General features: G+C 40.9%; 1 protein-coding gene across 1 annotated transcript in view; it reads right to left on the reverse strand.

Moving 5' to 3' along the window:
• TRIM44 (tripartite motif containing 44) overlaps positions 1 to 15,943 on the reverse strand; it is a 127,001-nt gene that overhangs the window by 65,395 nt on the left and 45,663 nt on the right. Inside the window, exon 3 of the mRNA XM_062196302.1 lies at positions 864 to 1,103. Coding sequence (XP_062052286.1) covers positions 864 to 1,103 — 240 coding nt within the window. The remainder of the gene's footprint in view (positions 1 to 863; positions 1,104 to 15,943) is intronic.

Genomic DNA, 15,943 nt, shown 5'->3' on the forward strand with positions numbered 1-15,943 from the left:
CTGCCACCTAAGTGGTAGACCTGCATTGCATTGAATTCTTAAATCTTAGCTTCAGCCCAGCCCTAGTACAAGCCATCAATTCAAGTGAATAGATAGTAAACAAAACAAAAACTTAAGAAAAATTAGAAACTGATTCTAAATGTCTGAATATGTTGTTTGGGAATATACCTGTATACCTAAGACCCTTTTCATTCCAGTTCCAAAATTACAAAATAACAATGACTACAGTAACTAACATTTGTTACAACTCTAAATTTATCTTCTATGTTTCCTCTTACACTGGTTTTTGTTTGTTTGTTTGTTCGTTTGGATCCTCACAAGGCCTTAGCCCACATACCACTATTAACCCAGTTATGTCCCCAATTTGCACAGTTGGCTCCATATAAAAACCAGCCTGAGGCATTCTTTCATTATTTTACAGAATAGGTTAAAAAAAAAAAAATCTTTCATTCTGGCCTGCTTTATGCTCTACTTCCTGAGTTGTTCTAATTTAGCCCAGTTCTCATCTCTGTGATATTTTTATTTATAGGCTTATTTCACAACTTAAGATCTGCCACTTGCCCTCGTCTCTGGCTCTGATTTCCGGCTTCCCTCCTTAACTGTGATTAGTATCTTTTGCATTGACTGTACTCCTTTAAGTCACAGTCGATAAATACCTCTGCCAGGCCAAGCATCTGGGAGCAGGTCCCAGTGGCCAATATTTCCATACTAGTTTACACATCTGTCCAAACATTTATACCCTACCTAAGCTTTCAATTCATTCATGTTCAGGACGACAAGCAGGCATTCACAAACTAACAAATATGGCAGTCAGTCACTTTTTATGTCCCTTGCTACTAATAATTGTGGGCATCTTCATTTACCTCTGCCTTTGGCTCAGCTGATTCATTAGAGGTATCAAGTTGTTCCTTGGCTTGGGCCATCTGAGTCATTAATCTATCCATGTGAGACTGGATGTCTGCCAGTATCTCAGTCACATGAGCTGTGGCCATTGCTTCCTGGATGTCCACTAGATGAAGGGCTTTCTGCTCCTCATCAGCAATCACCTTCTGAACTTTCTTAAATTCCTGCTGTATAAACACTTTCATCTGGTCCCGAGTTACCTGCAAAGCACAGACAAGAAAGTTAACTTGAACACAAAGAAATGGAAAGGTGAAATTATTGCTATAAAACATTAGGCAGGTCGGCGCCGCAGCTCAATAGGCTAATCCTCCGCCTTGTGGCGCCGGCACACTGGGTTCTAGTCCCGGTCAGGGCGCCAGATTCTGTCCCGGTTGCCCCTCTTCCAGGCCAGATCTCTGCTGTGGCCCGGGAGTGCAGTGGAGGATGGCCCAGGTGCTTGGGCCCTGCACTCCATGGGAGACCAGGAGAAGCACCTGGCTCCTGCCTTCGGATCAGCGCGGTGCGCCGGCCGCAGCGCGCCTACCGCGGCGGCCATTGGAGGGTGAACCAACGGTAAAAGGAAGACCTTTCTCTCTGTCTCTCTCTCTCACTGTCCACTCTGCCTGTCTAAAAAATAAAAAATAAAATTAAATTAAAAAAAACCATTAGGCAGCCCTGGCAAAAATATAAACCATGGTTCCTATCTGATTCTGAACTTTTGAGATTATCTTCTTCTTCTCCGTCTTTTTTTTTTTTTTTTAAGATTCATTTACTTATTTGAAAGGCAGAGTTACAGAGAGACAGAGACAGAGATCTTAAATCTACTGGTTCACTCCTCAAAAAGCCCCAAGGGCTGGAGCTGAGCTGATCCGAGGCCAGGAGCCAGGAGCTTCTGACATGTCTCCCAAGTGGATGCAGGGGCCCAAATACTTGGACTGTCTTACACTGCTTTCCCAGGCCATTAGCAGGGAGCTGATCAGAAGTAGAGCAGCCACGACTTGAAACGGTGCCCATATGGAATGCTGGCATTGCAGGCAGCGGCTTTACATGCTATGCCACAATGCTGGCACCAAGGCTATCTTCCAACAATGTCCCCCTAATAGCTGACAAATTTCCTGCTGATCCTTTTGCCCTTTTCATTGTTCAGGAAGTAATTCCTTATCCTTCACTTTTGCTTTGTTTTTATACTAGTATAAACATATAATTACTTTCTTTAACTTTTATTTAAGCAAATATAAATTTCCAAAGTACAGCTTATGCATTACAGTGGCTTCCCTCCCCATAACTTCCCTCCCGCCCGCAGCCCTCCCAACTTCCGCTCCCTCTCCCATTCCATTCACATCAAGATTCATTTTCAATTCTCTTTATATACACAAGATCAGTTTAGTATATATTAAGTAAAGATTTCAACAGTTTGCACCCACACAGAAACATAAAGTGTAAAATACTGTTTGAGTACTAGTTATAGCATTAATTCCCATTGAACAACACATTAAGGACAGAGATCCTACATGAGGATTAAGTGCACAGTGACTCCTGTTGTTGACTTAACAATTTGACACTCTTGTTTATGGCGTCAGTAATCTCCCTAGGCTCTTATCATGAGTTGCCAAGGCTATGGAAGCCTTTTGAGTTCGCCGACTTCGATCTTATTTAGACAAGGTCATAGTCAAAGTGGAGGTTCATCCTCCAATCAGAGAAAGGTACCTCCTCCTTTGATGACCTGATCTTTCCACTGGGATCTCACTCACAGAGATCTTTCATTTAGGTTTGTTTGTTGTTGTTGTTGTTGTTGTTGTTGTTGTTGTTTTGCCAGAGTGTCTTGGCTTTCCATGCCTGAAATACTCTCATGGGCTCTACAGGCAGATCCGAATGCCTTAAGGGCTGATTCTGAGGCCAGAGTGCTATTTAGGACATCTGCCATTCTATGAGTCTGCTGTGTATCCTGCTTCCCATGGTGGATCAATCTCTCCCTTTTTTATTCTATCAGTTACTATTAGCAGACACTAGTCTTGTTTATCTGATCCCTTTGACTCTTAGACCTATCATTATGATCAATTGTGAACTGAAATTGATCACTTTGGCTAGTGAGATGGCATTGGTATATGCCATCTTGATGAGATTGAATTAGAATCCCCTGGCACATTTCTAACTACTCTTTGGGGCAAGTCAGCTTGAGCATGTCCCAAATTGTACATTTGACAGAGTTAGACAGTGAGACAGTGAGACAGTGAGAGAGAGAGAGAGAAAGGTCTTCCTTCCATTGGTTCACCCCCCAAATAGCCACCACAGTCAGAGCTATGCTGATCCGAAAGCAGGAGCCAGGTGTTTTTTCCTGGTCTCCCATGAGGGTGCAGGGCCCAAGTGCTTGGGCCATCCTCCACTGCCTTCCCGGGCCACAACAGAGAGCTGGACTGGAAAAGGAGCAACCAGGACTAGAATCTGGCGCCCATGTGGGATGCCGGCGCCGCAGGCAGAGGATTAACCAAGTGAGCCAAGGAGCAGGCCCCCATATAATTACTTTTTAAAAATATTGTAATTAAGTGTACAAGGATACTTCAAAAACTACATGGAAATGGAATTAAAAGAAAAATTCATTTTGGTGCAAAACATTTTGATGTTGATACACACAAAGGATCTTCAAAAAGTTAATGAAAAATGTATATTATATAAAACTATGCATAGATTTCAAAACTTTTTGCAACAAAATAAACTTATCTTGTAATTCCATTTTTCCATAAGCTTTGTAATGTACCCTTGTATATTTATTCAGAGAAATGAAATTTCTCCTCTCCAATTACAGATATACCAATTATATTCCTATAATATGTGAAAGAAACATTTCCTTATGCCCTCACCAATACTGGGCAATACCAACCTTTTAGATTTTTACTATATGATGGGTGAAAAGTAGATTATTGTTTTGTTTTACAATAGCAACTGCAAATCAAAGAAAACACAACTGTAGTCTATATTTGTCAAGGGCATAAGAAAGACAAACACAGTGAGAAACTATCAAAATAAGAACTTATAAACTCTAAATCTTGCCAGTAACTTTATTTACTGATGTTTCCTGACATGTGTTCACTTTATGAGTATTTTTAAATAACGATGAGCAGTTGAGATAAGGGGTTGGAGGAGAGTACGGCTCAGGGAAGAACAGTAGGCCAAAGGGGAAAGACAACTGAGAATTTGTGACCTGGAAGAGCAAGTATTTCTCATCTAAGTGCACTGGTTCTTACTCTGGTGCTCCACTCACTATAACAGTCCATCAGAAGGGAAATCAAACTGGAAAAACCTATGAAAAGAAACTGACAAAGAGGTGGGGAAGCAGAGGAGGCCATTTTTAATCAGCCTCTTAAAAACTGCAAGTAGCTTGAATCTTAAGCAGCTTTTGTAACACTGCCATAGGGAGGTCAATACAGATGGCTTGTATGACATGGATCTGTTCATGTATCAAATGTCTAAGTGACATAAACCCCCAGGAATTCATATACTCTTCCCAGGTGCTCTCCCTGGTGCTGGAGAAAACGGGAGGGGGAAGTGTTAAATGTTATTAATAGCCTTGCAAACTCTGTTAACAGACTGAGAACTGTGACTTGTGTTTAATTATATAATTTCTTTTTATTTTTGAATGTCTATTTCAGGACTTTTATGCTTTATGATGATTATCAATAGATCTCTATTCTTGAAATAAAAACTGGGTCTTAAATCACCTATGACCATCTCTCTATCAGAAGCCAAACTTGGAAAACTCACTAAGAGAGGAAGTTCCCTGAACACTTGAGAAATTCTCTTAATAGTTTCAAGTGACTAAAAATAGTCATCATAATAAAAACTGACTCACAACTTATTTGATTATAATACACATTGATTCAAAGTTAGGAAACTGACATCAGAGTCAGGAAAGGTATGGATTAGACTGCAGCAGGTGAGCAAATCATGGACTTTTAAAAACTGAATTCTCTATTTCCTATTGTTTTACGTAAGCCATAAATGAGACTTGAAGGCAGAATTATCTCTATGCTTTCTTTCCATTCCCATTCTCTACTAACTGACATGAGTATCCTATCCTTCAATCTAGTTCAAAGTAGTAAGAACAAATTTCTGGGTCACAGCATCCACTCAAACCCAGAGGGATTCCCTGGGAGACTAAGCATGTGGTCAGTTGGATTCTCTGGAAAAGGATTCCTGCCAATGATAGCAGCTTTCAAAATTTCCTTTCAGGTTTCATTTCACCTCTTTGTCATCAGAACTCCATTCTGCTAAAAACTGCAAGAGTAGCAGGCTCTTAAGGTCAGTGCCTGCTACTTGGGAGCTGCTGACATCACTTCCAAGTAGATTTCTTGGGACTTACTTAGTCTCTGTCCAAGTGAGTTACATATTACAGATTAAAAAAAAAAAAAGATTTATTTGTTTGAAAGGCAGAGAGAGTGAGAGTGAGAGTGTGACAGTGTGACAGAGAGAGAGAGAGAGAGAGAGAGAGAGAGAGATTGATTGATTGAAATTGCTTTATCTTCTATCCATGGTTCACTCTCCAGATGGCTGCAACATCCAGAGCTGGGTGAGGTCAAAGCCAGGATCCAGGAACTCCATCCAGGTCTCCCACATAGGTGGTAGGGGTCCAAATACATGGGCTATCTTCTGATGCCTTCCCAGGCATGTCAGTAGGAAGTGGGATTTGAAACAGAGGAGCCAGGACTTAAACTGGCACTCCATTATAGATCCAAGTGTCGCAGGCAGGGATTTAATACACTGTGCCACCAGTCTTAACTATAACCACAGCAATGTTACATAGAAAGACAAGACTCAACATATCCAGAGAAGAGAAACCTGGATGCACACAGAATGCTGAAATTGTTGATGTGAAAAGTTCCTTTTATACATCATTAACTAGTAGTTGATGTCACATCTTTTTAAAGCTGCAGACTTCCCTCACAGCCAAACAAAATCTTAATATGGAACCCCAAAGCATAATAAAAAAAACAAAGTGGAACTATTCTGATTAAAAGAAAAATCTCCCCCTCCTCCTTGGCATACTACCTATGACACTGTAGTGGCCTCCAAAAAATTTTACAAGAGAGAACTGGGTCCTCAACACAAACAAAATCTTAACAGGAGCTTTAATCCTTTGTTCAACTGAATGGCCTCCAAGTTGTCAAAATCTTCAGCCCCTAATTTATAAGTGAGATGATGTATCTTTGTTACAGCTGCATTGGGGTATACTGTTGTTTTATTACTTAAACATAGGATTTTAATAAAATCATATAAACATGGCATTATTTCTTTATGGTCAAACTAACTAGTGAATACCTCAGTACAACCTCCTCTTTTTACAGGTGAAGGGAAAGAAAGCTCAGTAGCAGAAGTAGTACAGTAATAAAGTCACATTTAGAAACGTTCCTCTGACAGTCCAACAAATTTTCTGCAACAACCTATCACCTTAAATAATCCCTTTCTGACTCCAAATTTATTTCTTCTTAATTTAGGCCTTTCCTCAATTAACAAGATGCTTCTGCTATTTGCGCCAATAAGATGCAATTCCCCCAAATGAATCGTAGGACACAGGATTTACATCTGAAGAGTTAAGTTTTACATCTGATACTTTCTATATGCTCTTACAGGCAGTGTTTCTAAGCCAGGCCACACCCAAGACGCATGTAGACTGGCACTGCACATATACACAAACACATAAAACCTAGAATTAAGAAGCTTGCATTAAAAAACAACACCCACTTAATGTTTTTGAAATGTGCTAGAACCCATTAACTCCTATCTAACTGGCCTGTAGGAAACCAAGATTTTGTTCACTTTTTGTGTTACAGGCAGATTACACAAAACAACAAGCATACTAGCTATAAGGCTTACTGGCTTAAGAAAAATTTGTTCTAGAAAAGCATTCCTGGGGCCAGCACTGTGGCATGGAGGGTTAACGCCCTAGCCTGAAGCGCCAGCATCCCATATGGGCACCGGTTGGAGACCGGGCTGTTCCACTTCCAATCCAGCTCTCTGCTATGGCTTGGGAAAGCAGCAGAGGATGGTCCAAGCATTTGGGCCCCTGCACCCATGAGGGAGACCAAGAGGAAGCTCCTGGCTCCTGGCTCTGGACTGGCGCAGCTCCAGTCATTGCGGCCAATTGGGGAGTGAACCAGCGGATGGAAGACCTCTCTCTCTCTGCCTCTCCTCTCTCTGTGTAACTCTTTCAAATAAATACATAAATCTTAAAAAGAAAAGAAAAGAAAAACATTCCTGAGATATACTGTGACATATCAAGGTCTGGAGCAAGAAGCCACTACAAATAAAGTATCCAGGGGCAGACATTGTGACACAGCAGGTTAGGCAGCCAGTTGAGATGCTTCCATCTGCTATCAGTGTGCCTGGTTTGAATCACAGCTACTCCTCTTCTGATCCAGCTTCCTGCTAACACACCTGGGAAGACAGCAGACAACAGCTCAAGTACCTGTAACCCTGTCACCCACATGAGAAAACAAGATGAAGAAGTTCCTGCTCTTTTTTGGCTTTAGCCTGGACCAGTTCTGGCTATTGTGTGCATTTGGGGTGTGGGGGAGGGAGATAAATCAGCAGATGGAAGATCTCTCCCCCACTTCTGTCACTCTGCCTTTTAAATAAATAAATACATCTTTTTAAAACAATGTATTCAAGTCTATAACAACTGAAGATTTCAGAAACACTTGTTCCATTAGCCAAATATGCTGCAAGGATTAAAAATGGCTACTCCAAAAGTGACTAGAAAAAAATGTAAACTGCCTGAAATGGAGTGTGAAGATTAAGTATGTCTCCTAAAAAGTCAGATTCCATTTTTACTCTCCTCTTCCTTCTGAATGGCCACTATTATAGACCAGGAAAACAAAAAAGCAGGAAACAGAACTTTTTCAGATGTTGGCAGGTTGTCTTTATCCCCATAGCAGGGCATTCACAACTTGCCAGTGGCCATGGAAATTTTCAAGTGAGGAGGCTCAAAATTAAGGCTTCTGAAAGGCCTCAGCATTTATCTGGCCTGTTAACTCCAAGAGAGCTTTTTTCCAAATTTCTGCCAGGCTCCAGTGAGGCCACAAAGGGGAAGAGCTTTGTCAACAAGGACAGAAACCCTTTTAAATGACAAGAGCTTTATAATGATACAACTGCATGAATTGGAACAATAATTCATAAGTCCAGATTTGTCTCTAATTACATGGTGTGGGGGGGTGCAAAACGAGTAGAGTTTCAGGGGATTAGGAAAATAACTCAGTAGTTGTTAGGGTGACATAGCCAAAACAAGAATGAAAGAACACAGAGTCTGTTGACAATGCTACCCTATCAAGTGATTAGCCTCTCTCCTACCTTTTATTATCAAGTTTTGTTTGTTTCTTTTTTAAATCTCATAACCCTCGCTTTCCTAGCTCTACTAGTTACCAACTCCATTTCACTTCACTACCAACCTGTCTGTAGCACTTATACCACTGATACCCCTTGATCTGTAAATTCTCCCTTTTCATTGTTGCTGTGATCCTGGACTTCTGTGACTCTCCAGTTACCTGGCTTCATCTCTTCAATTCTATACTCTCTTTCCAGGGGACTGTGATTGAGAAAATCTACCGCCTTCTGACATTTGGAGCCAATGATTCTTTCTTCTATGTGGTGGGCAGGGGGTAGAGGGTGAGGGATGTCCTATGCATTATATCATGTTCAGCGGCATCTCTGGCCTCTGTGAACTAGGCAGCAGTAATATCTCTGCTCACTCTCACCCTGATCCCCACCCCCACCCACACAACCCACTGTAACAACCAAAAGTGTCTCCAAACATTGCTAAACGTCCTCAGAAGCAACATTACCGTATGTTGAGAGGTACTACTCTACATCTCTTCCTTAGCAACTTCATCTCACTTTTGCAATTTAACTACTACCTCCATGGAGATGGCACCTTAGCCTGGATCTTCTCTCCAGGAAACTATTTCTACAGTTCTGCCGGCTGATGCACATCTCTACCTGGATACTTTATTACTCAAACCATTAAACTCCAAACTGAATCTTTGAACTTGCCATAAATCATTTCTAACTTTTTTCAGTGCCTCGCATATTAGGCACTTCATTAAGCACTTTAGGTATATTCAATTCATCACCACAAGGACACCATGAGGTGGCTTTTATTATTATAAACTTATTATTAAAAAGAAACTGAGGCAGGGAGGTAAGAAATCTGTTCAAATTCACATACATACTAAGTAGCAGAATGGAGTTTGAATACATAATACGCCTCTCCCACATCTTCTCTTTAAGCATCAAACTGCTTTCATAGCTCCATGTAAGAACCCACAATTCAGGCAGCTTTTCAGGCTCTGGACTCTGCAGTCAAGTTTCATTTTCTCTACCAGATCCTAAGTTCTCTGGATTTAGTAACTGGAAGGGAACTGCACAGGGCCTTGCATACAATGGCAGGCAATACATTCTGACTGAATATCAGAATCAGAAGTGTCACCCACCTCTGTTCCTCTAACCAGTCTGACTGAAAAACAGCTATCCCTCACCATCTAGAAAAATACCCCTTCTTTCTTCACATTCCCTCCCCATTACCCACCACTAAACATCTAGAGACTTCAATGCTTGATTTAGCCCCATCTGCTCACCCCACCTAGGCCCTTCCACCCAGTGCTACTCCCCCCTCTGCCCCCATCCCAGTAATGGGCTGAAACAAATTCTAAGTCACAAAAAGCTTCTGAGTGATTGGAAGAAACTTGCTGGAATGCCACTTTTCCCCCAGATTTGTGCTTGGCCACCTTACTCCCCCTTATCATCTCCACCTGGTCTGAAATCTTGGCTTTCTAATCTTGCTCTCAAATTTCACCTTTGGCCCTTTCAAACTTACTGACTGTATGTGCCTTTCACTCTGTCCCCTTGGTCTTAGACCTCAGCTTTGTCTTACGTTATACAATCTTTGGTGTGCCTTGTATCTTTGATTCCCAGAATAACACTGTCTCAGGTAAGAACTCTGTATGATAGTCAGAATAATCAAACCTTCTGCCCAGTGCATCTTCTTGAGACAACAGATTTTGGTACTAGAACCCAAGTACTATACTGCTCTTTAAAGCTTCCTGCATATGACCCTAAGCTTCTTCTGAATTTCCTTCCTCTCATGGTCCTCTGTACTTGACATACAAATCTAAGTACAGATGTCCATGTACGTACACACTCACACACACAGTACTGCTGGCTCAGGACCATGTTTCCCAAAGGCTCTCTACTTGAAAGGGCCTAATAAATACTTGAATTGAAAGTGCTCGTCAGCTGTGAAGTGGATGGCAACTGTGTACCCCAGTCATTTGAGAGGGAGTTGACTGACACTCAGCCCTCAGTGCAAGAGATGGAGATGTAACTATTACAACTGCGGCATAGCTGCCAAGCATCCTCTTCTCCCAGGGCTGCTTGTTCATGATGTCAGCTGTCATGACTTTATTGCCATGACAACTTGATGTATAACCCAGTGACACCGCACTGAACTGGATGCACCACAATGCAATTCACCAGAAATGCTGGGTTCACTTTGACTTGATATGACTGCTTACTCTAAAGATGACCCCAGGGTGGCAATGAAGAAAGAAATTCTAAACTTTTGAGCACTACATTCCCTGAATAAACAGAAAACAAATCTGGTAATCCCTGCTACAGAAATGTGAAAGTATAAGAATGAGTTCTGAGAGACACTCAGGACCTGTAACAACCAAGAGAAAGAGACCTTCTAGTCCATCTTGTTTTCTCGCTACCCTAACCTATCAAAAACTAGAGAAGACAGCTTCTGCTTCAGGTGCTATTAGGAAACAGGAGGTGGAGTGTGACACTGAAAGTTGAGAGGGCAACTATACAGAAGTTACTATTTTTAAGCCTATTAGATTTGAATGTACAGAAAGTCTATTGTATCAGCTGAAAATTTAAGCAATTTTATAACAATACTTACACCTCAACATCCATTGCAAATCTCTATCCATACAAATCCAATTATATGGATTCTATCAAAATTCAAACATCAAAACGACAACAAAAAATGCCCTGGAAAAGGCCCTAGGATGTTGGCCTCCTGTTTTCTGAGTGTTCTGTTACAGAGGGTCACAATGGGTAAGGTACACAAAGCTTGATGCAGTAGACAAAGCAGGTGGAGGGCTGGCTCTGCTAATCCTATGCTTCTGAAGTTTAGAAAGGTAAAAGTTCCCTCATTTGTAAGATGGAAGTCTCATATTTTTTCTGAACTTCATAAAAAATAAATGGAAAAAACACACACATGACCATCAGGAAAAGCATTCTGCTCATCAGAGCACAGAGTAACTATGAACGCTTATTGCATGCTTCCCATATGGTACCCACTGAGTTCTCACAAGAGCCCAAAAAAACTTGCTCAAAGAAAAGAGAACATCCAGCCTTGAGCGATTCTAATTTCCCAAGGGAACACAGAAGGACTTTCTCATACATGTTAGACATTGAGAAGTAAGTACATAAATACGTATGCTCCTTGCCTCGGTTTTGGTAAATGGCCATAGGCTATCAGGAAGCAGTAGCTGCCTTGTCTAGTTTGATAAGATCTTCCCCAGCACAGTCTTCAATGACACAGAAGCAAAGCAGAGGCAGCACACAAAGGATGAGTAACATTCTATTCCTCAGAACCTCAACATGGTCGGTCTATGGACATAACTGGCTCCTCAATCTCATAACTTGCTTACTCTATTTTCTCTCCTTTTTGCAGACTGAAACCCTACTTCACCTCCTTATGGAACAAACAACCTGCTTCTATCTAAGAATCACAGTGCTCATTAACTAGTTACCAAGATACTTTTCATGTATCCAAAGGCTGTGATAACAAATCATCCTTTATGACTTCTTATCATTCTGCAAAGTTCCTATTTTCAGGGTACTCATGAATAAAAGCATACTATGATTAACCCTATTTTGTGACAAAATTAGTGGCTCAGACACATCGAGTGAAACATGTGGTAAGCAACTAGTATGTGGACTGAAGTTATCTGACTTCAATGTCTGTGCTCTTTTACCATAAAGAAAAGTATGTCATACTTCCAGTTTTCTTTCCTAAAGATCTGAACAAATTCAGTACTGGAGTATTATTCCCAACCTACCTTCTGTGATAAAAAGTTAGTAAATTACTATAACTTCTGATAATTCTATAAAGAAATCACAGGGGGCCGGCACTGTGGCATAGAAGGTAAATCTGCCGCCTCCAGTGCCGGCAACCCATATAGGTGTGGGTTCAAGTCACGGCTGCTCCACTCTGATCCAGCTCTCTGCTAATGGCCTGGGAAAGAAGTAGAAGATGGCCCAAATTCTTGGACCCTTGCACCTGCATGGGAGACCCAGAAGAAGCTCCAGGATCCTGGCTTCAGATTGACCCAGCTCCAGCTATTATAGCCATCTGGGGAGTGAACCAACGGATGGAAGATGCTCTCCCTCCCTCCGTCCCTCCCCTCTGCCTTTCAAATAAATAAATCTTTAAAAAAAAAATCACAGAAAGGCAACTAATTTATTAGTCTCATTAACTCTGTGACCTTGCACAAGCCACTTAACTTCTTAAATCTTTGTTTTTTTCACTTGAAAATGGGGATGATGTTTAACTAGTTGAGTTAGGAAGCAAGGAACTACCCTACTGCTCATCAACCAGATCACTGGTTGAATGGAGTTTCTCTTCAAGCTACAGAGAACTAATATATACTGCACCCTGGATAAAGGCAAAGCCAACCAGGGGATATATAAAATTTATATATATATATATATATATATATATATATATATATATATATATAAAGTTGTAGATATTACACACATATTAACGCAAGAATCTATAAATGAGTTTTAGTAGTCTATTTCTGAAGACTGAAAGTTGTATTCATTCAGGTCCTTTGCCTTAAGATGGCAAAGGAAATACCTTTGTTCTTGAGAAAATCTGAGTTTTAATTCCTGAGAGGTGAACTAACAAAGAGAGAAAGGAAGAGGGACAGGACAGAAGCAGAACCTTAAATGAAATCTGGGTGATTTCATCATTTCATTGAAAAGTGAAGTTTTATATATCTAGGTATTGAGGCCCCTAAATTAAGTGTCAAATACAATCGTGCACTAGAAATGTGAAATGTGACTGCTATGGGGAGTCCTGACAACTCCACTGCCCTCTCCATGTTACATGTGTAATCAGCCTTGCAAGCTTCTGGCAGAGTACATGATCAAGTCTCATATCAGTGCAGAGAGGAGCCAGAGCAGGGAGAGAAGGATGACCTGATGTGGTAATTTTATTAAGCCATTTAAAATTGAATCTTTTTGCTTTCCACCCACCAGGCAGCTCAGAAACCATGCCTACCTTTTTCTTAAAATGCTTATGGTTGATTTATGTAGTTGTTTAATTAGGAGCACTGGGGCCCCCAAAAAAGAACAATCAAAGGGTCAAGCTACAGGGAGGGGAAAGGAGGAATAGGAGAGAATTTCAGATTTTGGTGGAATCTATTTAAAGGGGAACATATCTTCCAAAATGTTTTTGAAATGTGACTTAACTTCTTTTTCTTTTAATTTGGCACCATTTTAGTACTTACAGTTTGCACTATAATAGTGTTACATTAAGCTGCTATGTATTGCTTGCTTGTTTCCAGTGCGAATATATGCACACACAGCTAGCTGCACACTGCCAAGGCAGATACACTGCCCTGACTGGGACAGGCAACTGAGCTAAAGGTTACTTCAAACGTTCACGAAAAATGGGATTAAAAACTGTTTTATCTTGATGCAAAAAGTTTTCCAAACTCACGCACAGTTTTTTCATAATATGTAGTTTCCATTAACTTTTTAAAGTGCCTCCCTATGCTGAACTAAGGCCAATTATCTGCAGTCAGGTAAGCCCACAGAGAGAGCCGGCCAGCCAGCCAGCCAGCCACACCAAAGGATCCCAACTGTGGAGATTTAACTCCATTTATTTGCATGTCATTATCACTCAAAAAAGTATCAAAGGCCCTTTAAAGAAATCTACAATCTGTAAGTGTCACAAATCCTGGGAAGTTGTTAATTGACCAAAGCACAGAATCCAGTTATTTTTAAGTTTGTGGCTTATTATTATTTTTTTTTTTTTCCCAGCAAGGCTTAGATGGTTTCCTAAACTTTGCAGGGGGAAAGCTGGCCCATGTACCCTTCCTTGTTCTTGTGCTTAAAGCAATCCTAGATCTCAAACTAGAAAGCTAGGGGCTGGTATTGTGGCATAGTGGGTTAAGCCTCCTGCCAAAACTGGTATCCCATGTGGGCAAGCGTTTGAGACCAAGCTACTTCACTTCAGGTCCAGCTCCCTGCTAATGGCCTGAGAAGAGTAGTGGAAGATGGCCCAAGGAACAGGGCCCCTGCCACTATATGGAGACCAATAACTAACTGTAACTTCAAGACTTAAAATTAGGTTTTGCTTATTTAATTACCATTTGTATATGGAAAACCTGTAATTTTTTGACAAGAATCTTATTTGTACAGATGACTGAAGGACTGAGCTGTGTTTATAAAGTTGTTTTGTAATTATAAAATGCTGTATAAATGATAAATAAGAATAGTAAAACAAGAAAACCATTCTTAAATCCATTTAACGAATTTCATTTTGCTAGATGATTCTTTTGCTTTCACACCTCAGTAATAACACCTCTGGAAACCACAGACAAGAACAGAGGAAAAAACCTGCTATGTTTTATGTAGGCTATCTTGGTCTGACCAGACTCTGTGTTTAATCCCATTCCAGTCAGACAGAATCATGTGAGCTGTTTGGATTCACTTATAAAATGCTTCTTTTTTGAGAATGACTTCTGATAAAATGAGTATGAATGTGAGGCACACAACTATCCTTTTAACGGTTTGCTTCAAGCTCACCAGTAACAGGAAACAGCAGCACATCTTTAGAGGAAAAGCAATCAATACATAATAGATAAAGTGGCTGTTATTAACTGCATAATAAGAGGTTAGTTTGAATGCGCTTACCATGTCATGCTTTCGGTTCAATGCTTTCTGAGGACTGGGCACAGGACTGGGTAGGGAGGGGGCTGTTTTGAGGGAAAGCAAGGGAAGGGAATCAATGTGTTTTCCAAGCTCTGGTTTCCTCTGGGTAAACTATCAGAGAAAACTATGTAGTCACTACAAGGAAAGCTGTGAAATAAACAACTCGGAAATTTCTTACAAATCCAGATAGACATATACTAACACACATTGCTGACTGACTACATCTTTTAATTTCCCTAAACTCTAGCACAAATATAAGAAATCTAAAGCAAAAATCCTGATTTGTGCAATAGATGTGTCTGAAAAAAATTGGCTAGAAAAAGAAGTTTGCAAGTTGAATCATGTCAAACACATCTGGGCAACCTATAACTTAAAAGACCATTTCCTACTAATTTTTTTTCTTACAAATCAAAGAATGTTATTAAAAGTGATCTTCTGCAATGGATGTTCTAGATGTGCAGGGTATGCATCCTTAAACAGAACTCATCACAGAACCAAGCATGTCTAGAACTGTGCCTGGCCCTGATTTCCTGTCTTCAGGCTCACTCCTAGTGGCTGGGATCTATGTTTCTTACTGATTCTGCAGATTTGGAATGCAATCTACTCCTAAACTATGGCATGGGCTTCAGTCATCCTCTTAAATGCTGACCAGGTCTTCTTTCCTCATTTTTTGGCTTTGCCATTTATCTGTTGGAAATGATGGGTCTACATAAATCTCTGGCCCAGCGCTGTGGCGCAGCAGGTTAAGCCACTGTCTGCAAAGCCTGCATCGCATTTAAGTGTTGGTTTGAGTCCTGATTGCTCCACTTAGATCCAGATCCCTACTAATGCCCCTGAGATAGCAGCAGAAGGTGGCCCAAGCACACTTGTTCCTGCCACTGTGTAGACCAAGATGGAGTTCCAGGCTCCTGGCTTCAGTCTATCCCAGTCCTTGTTATTGTGTCCATTTGAGGAATGAACCAACAGATGGAAGATCACACGTGTGTGCTCGCTCTCTCCCTCCTTCTCCCCTGAAACCCCCAACTCTGGCAATTCTGCCTTTCAAATAAATATTTCA

Source organism: Lepus europaeus, chromosome 7 (assembly GCF_033115175.1).
Source record: "Lepus europaeus isolate LE1 chromosome 7, mLepTim1.pri, whole genome shotgun sequence".
Lineage (NCBI taxonomy): Eukaryota > Metazoa > Chordata > Mammalia > Lagomorpha > Leporidae > Lepus > Lepus europaeus.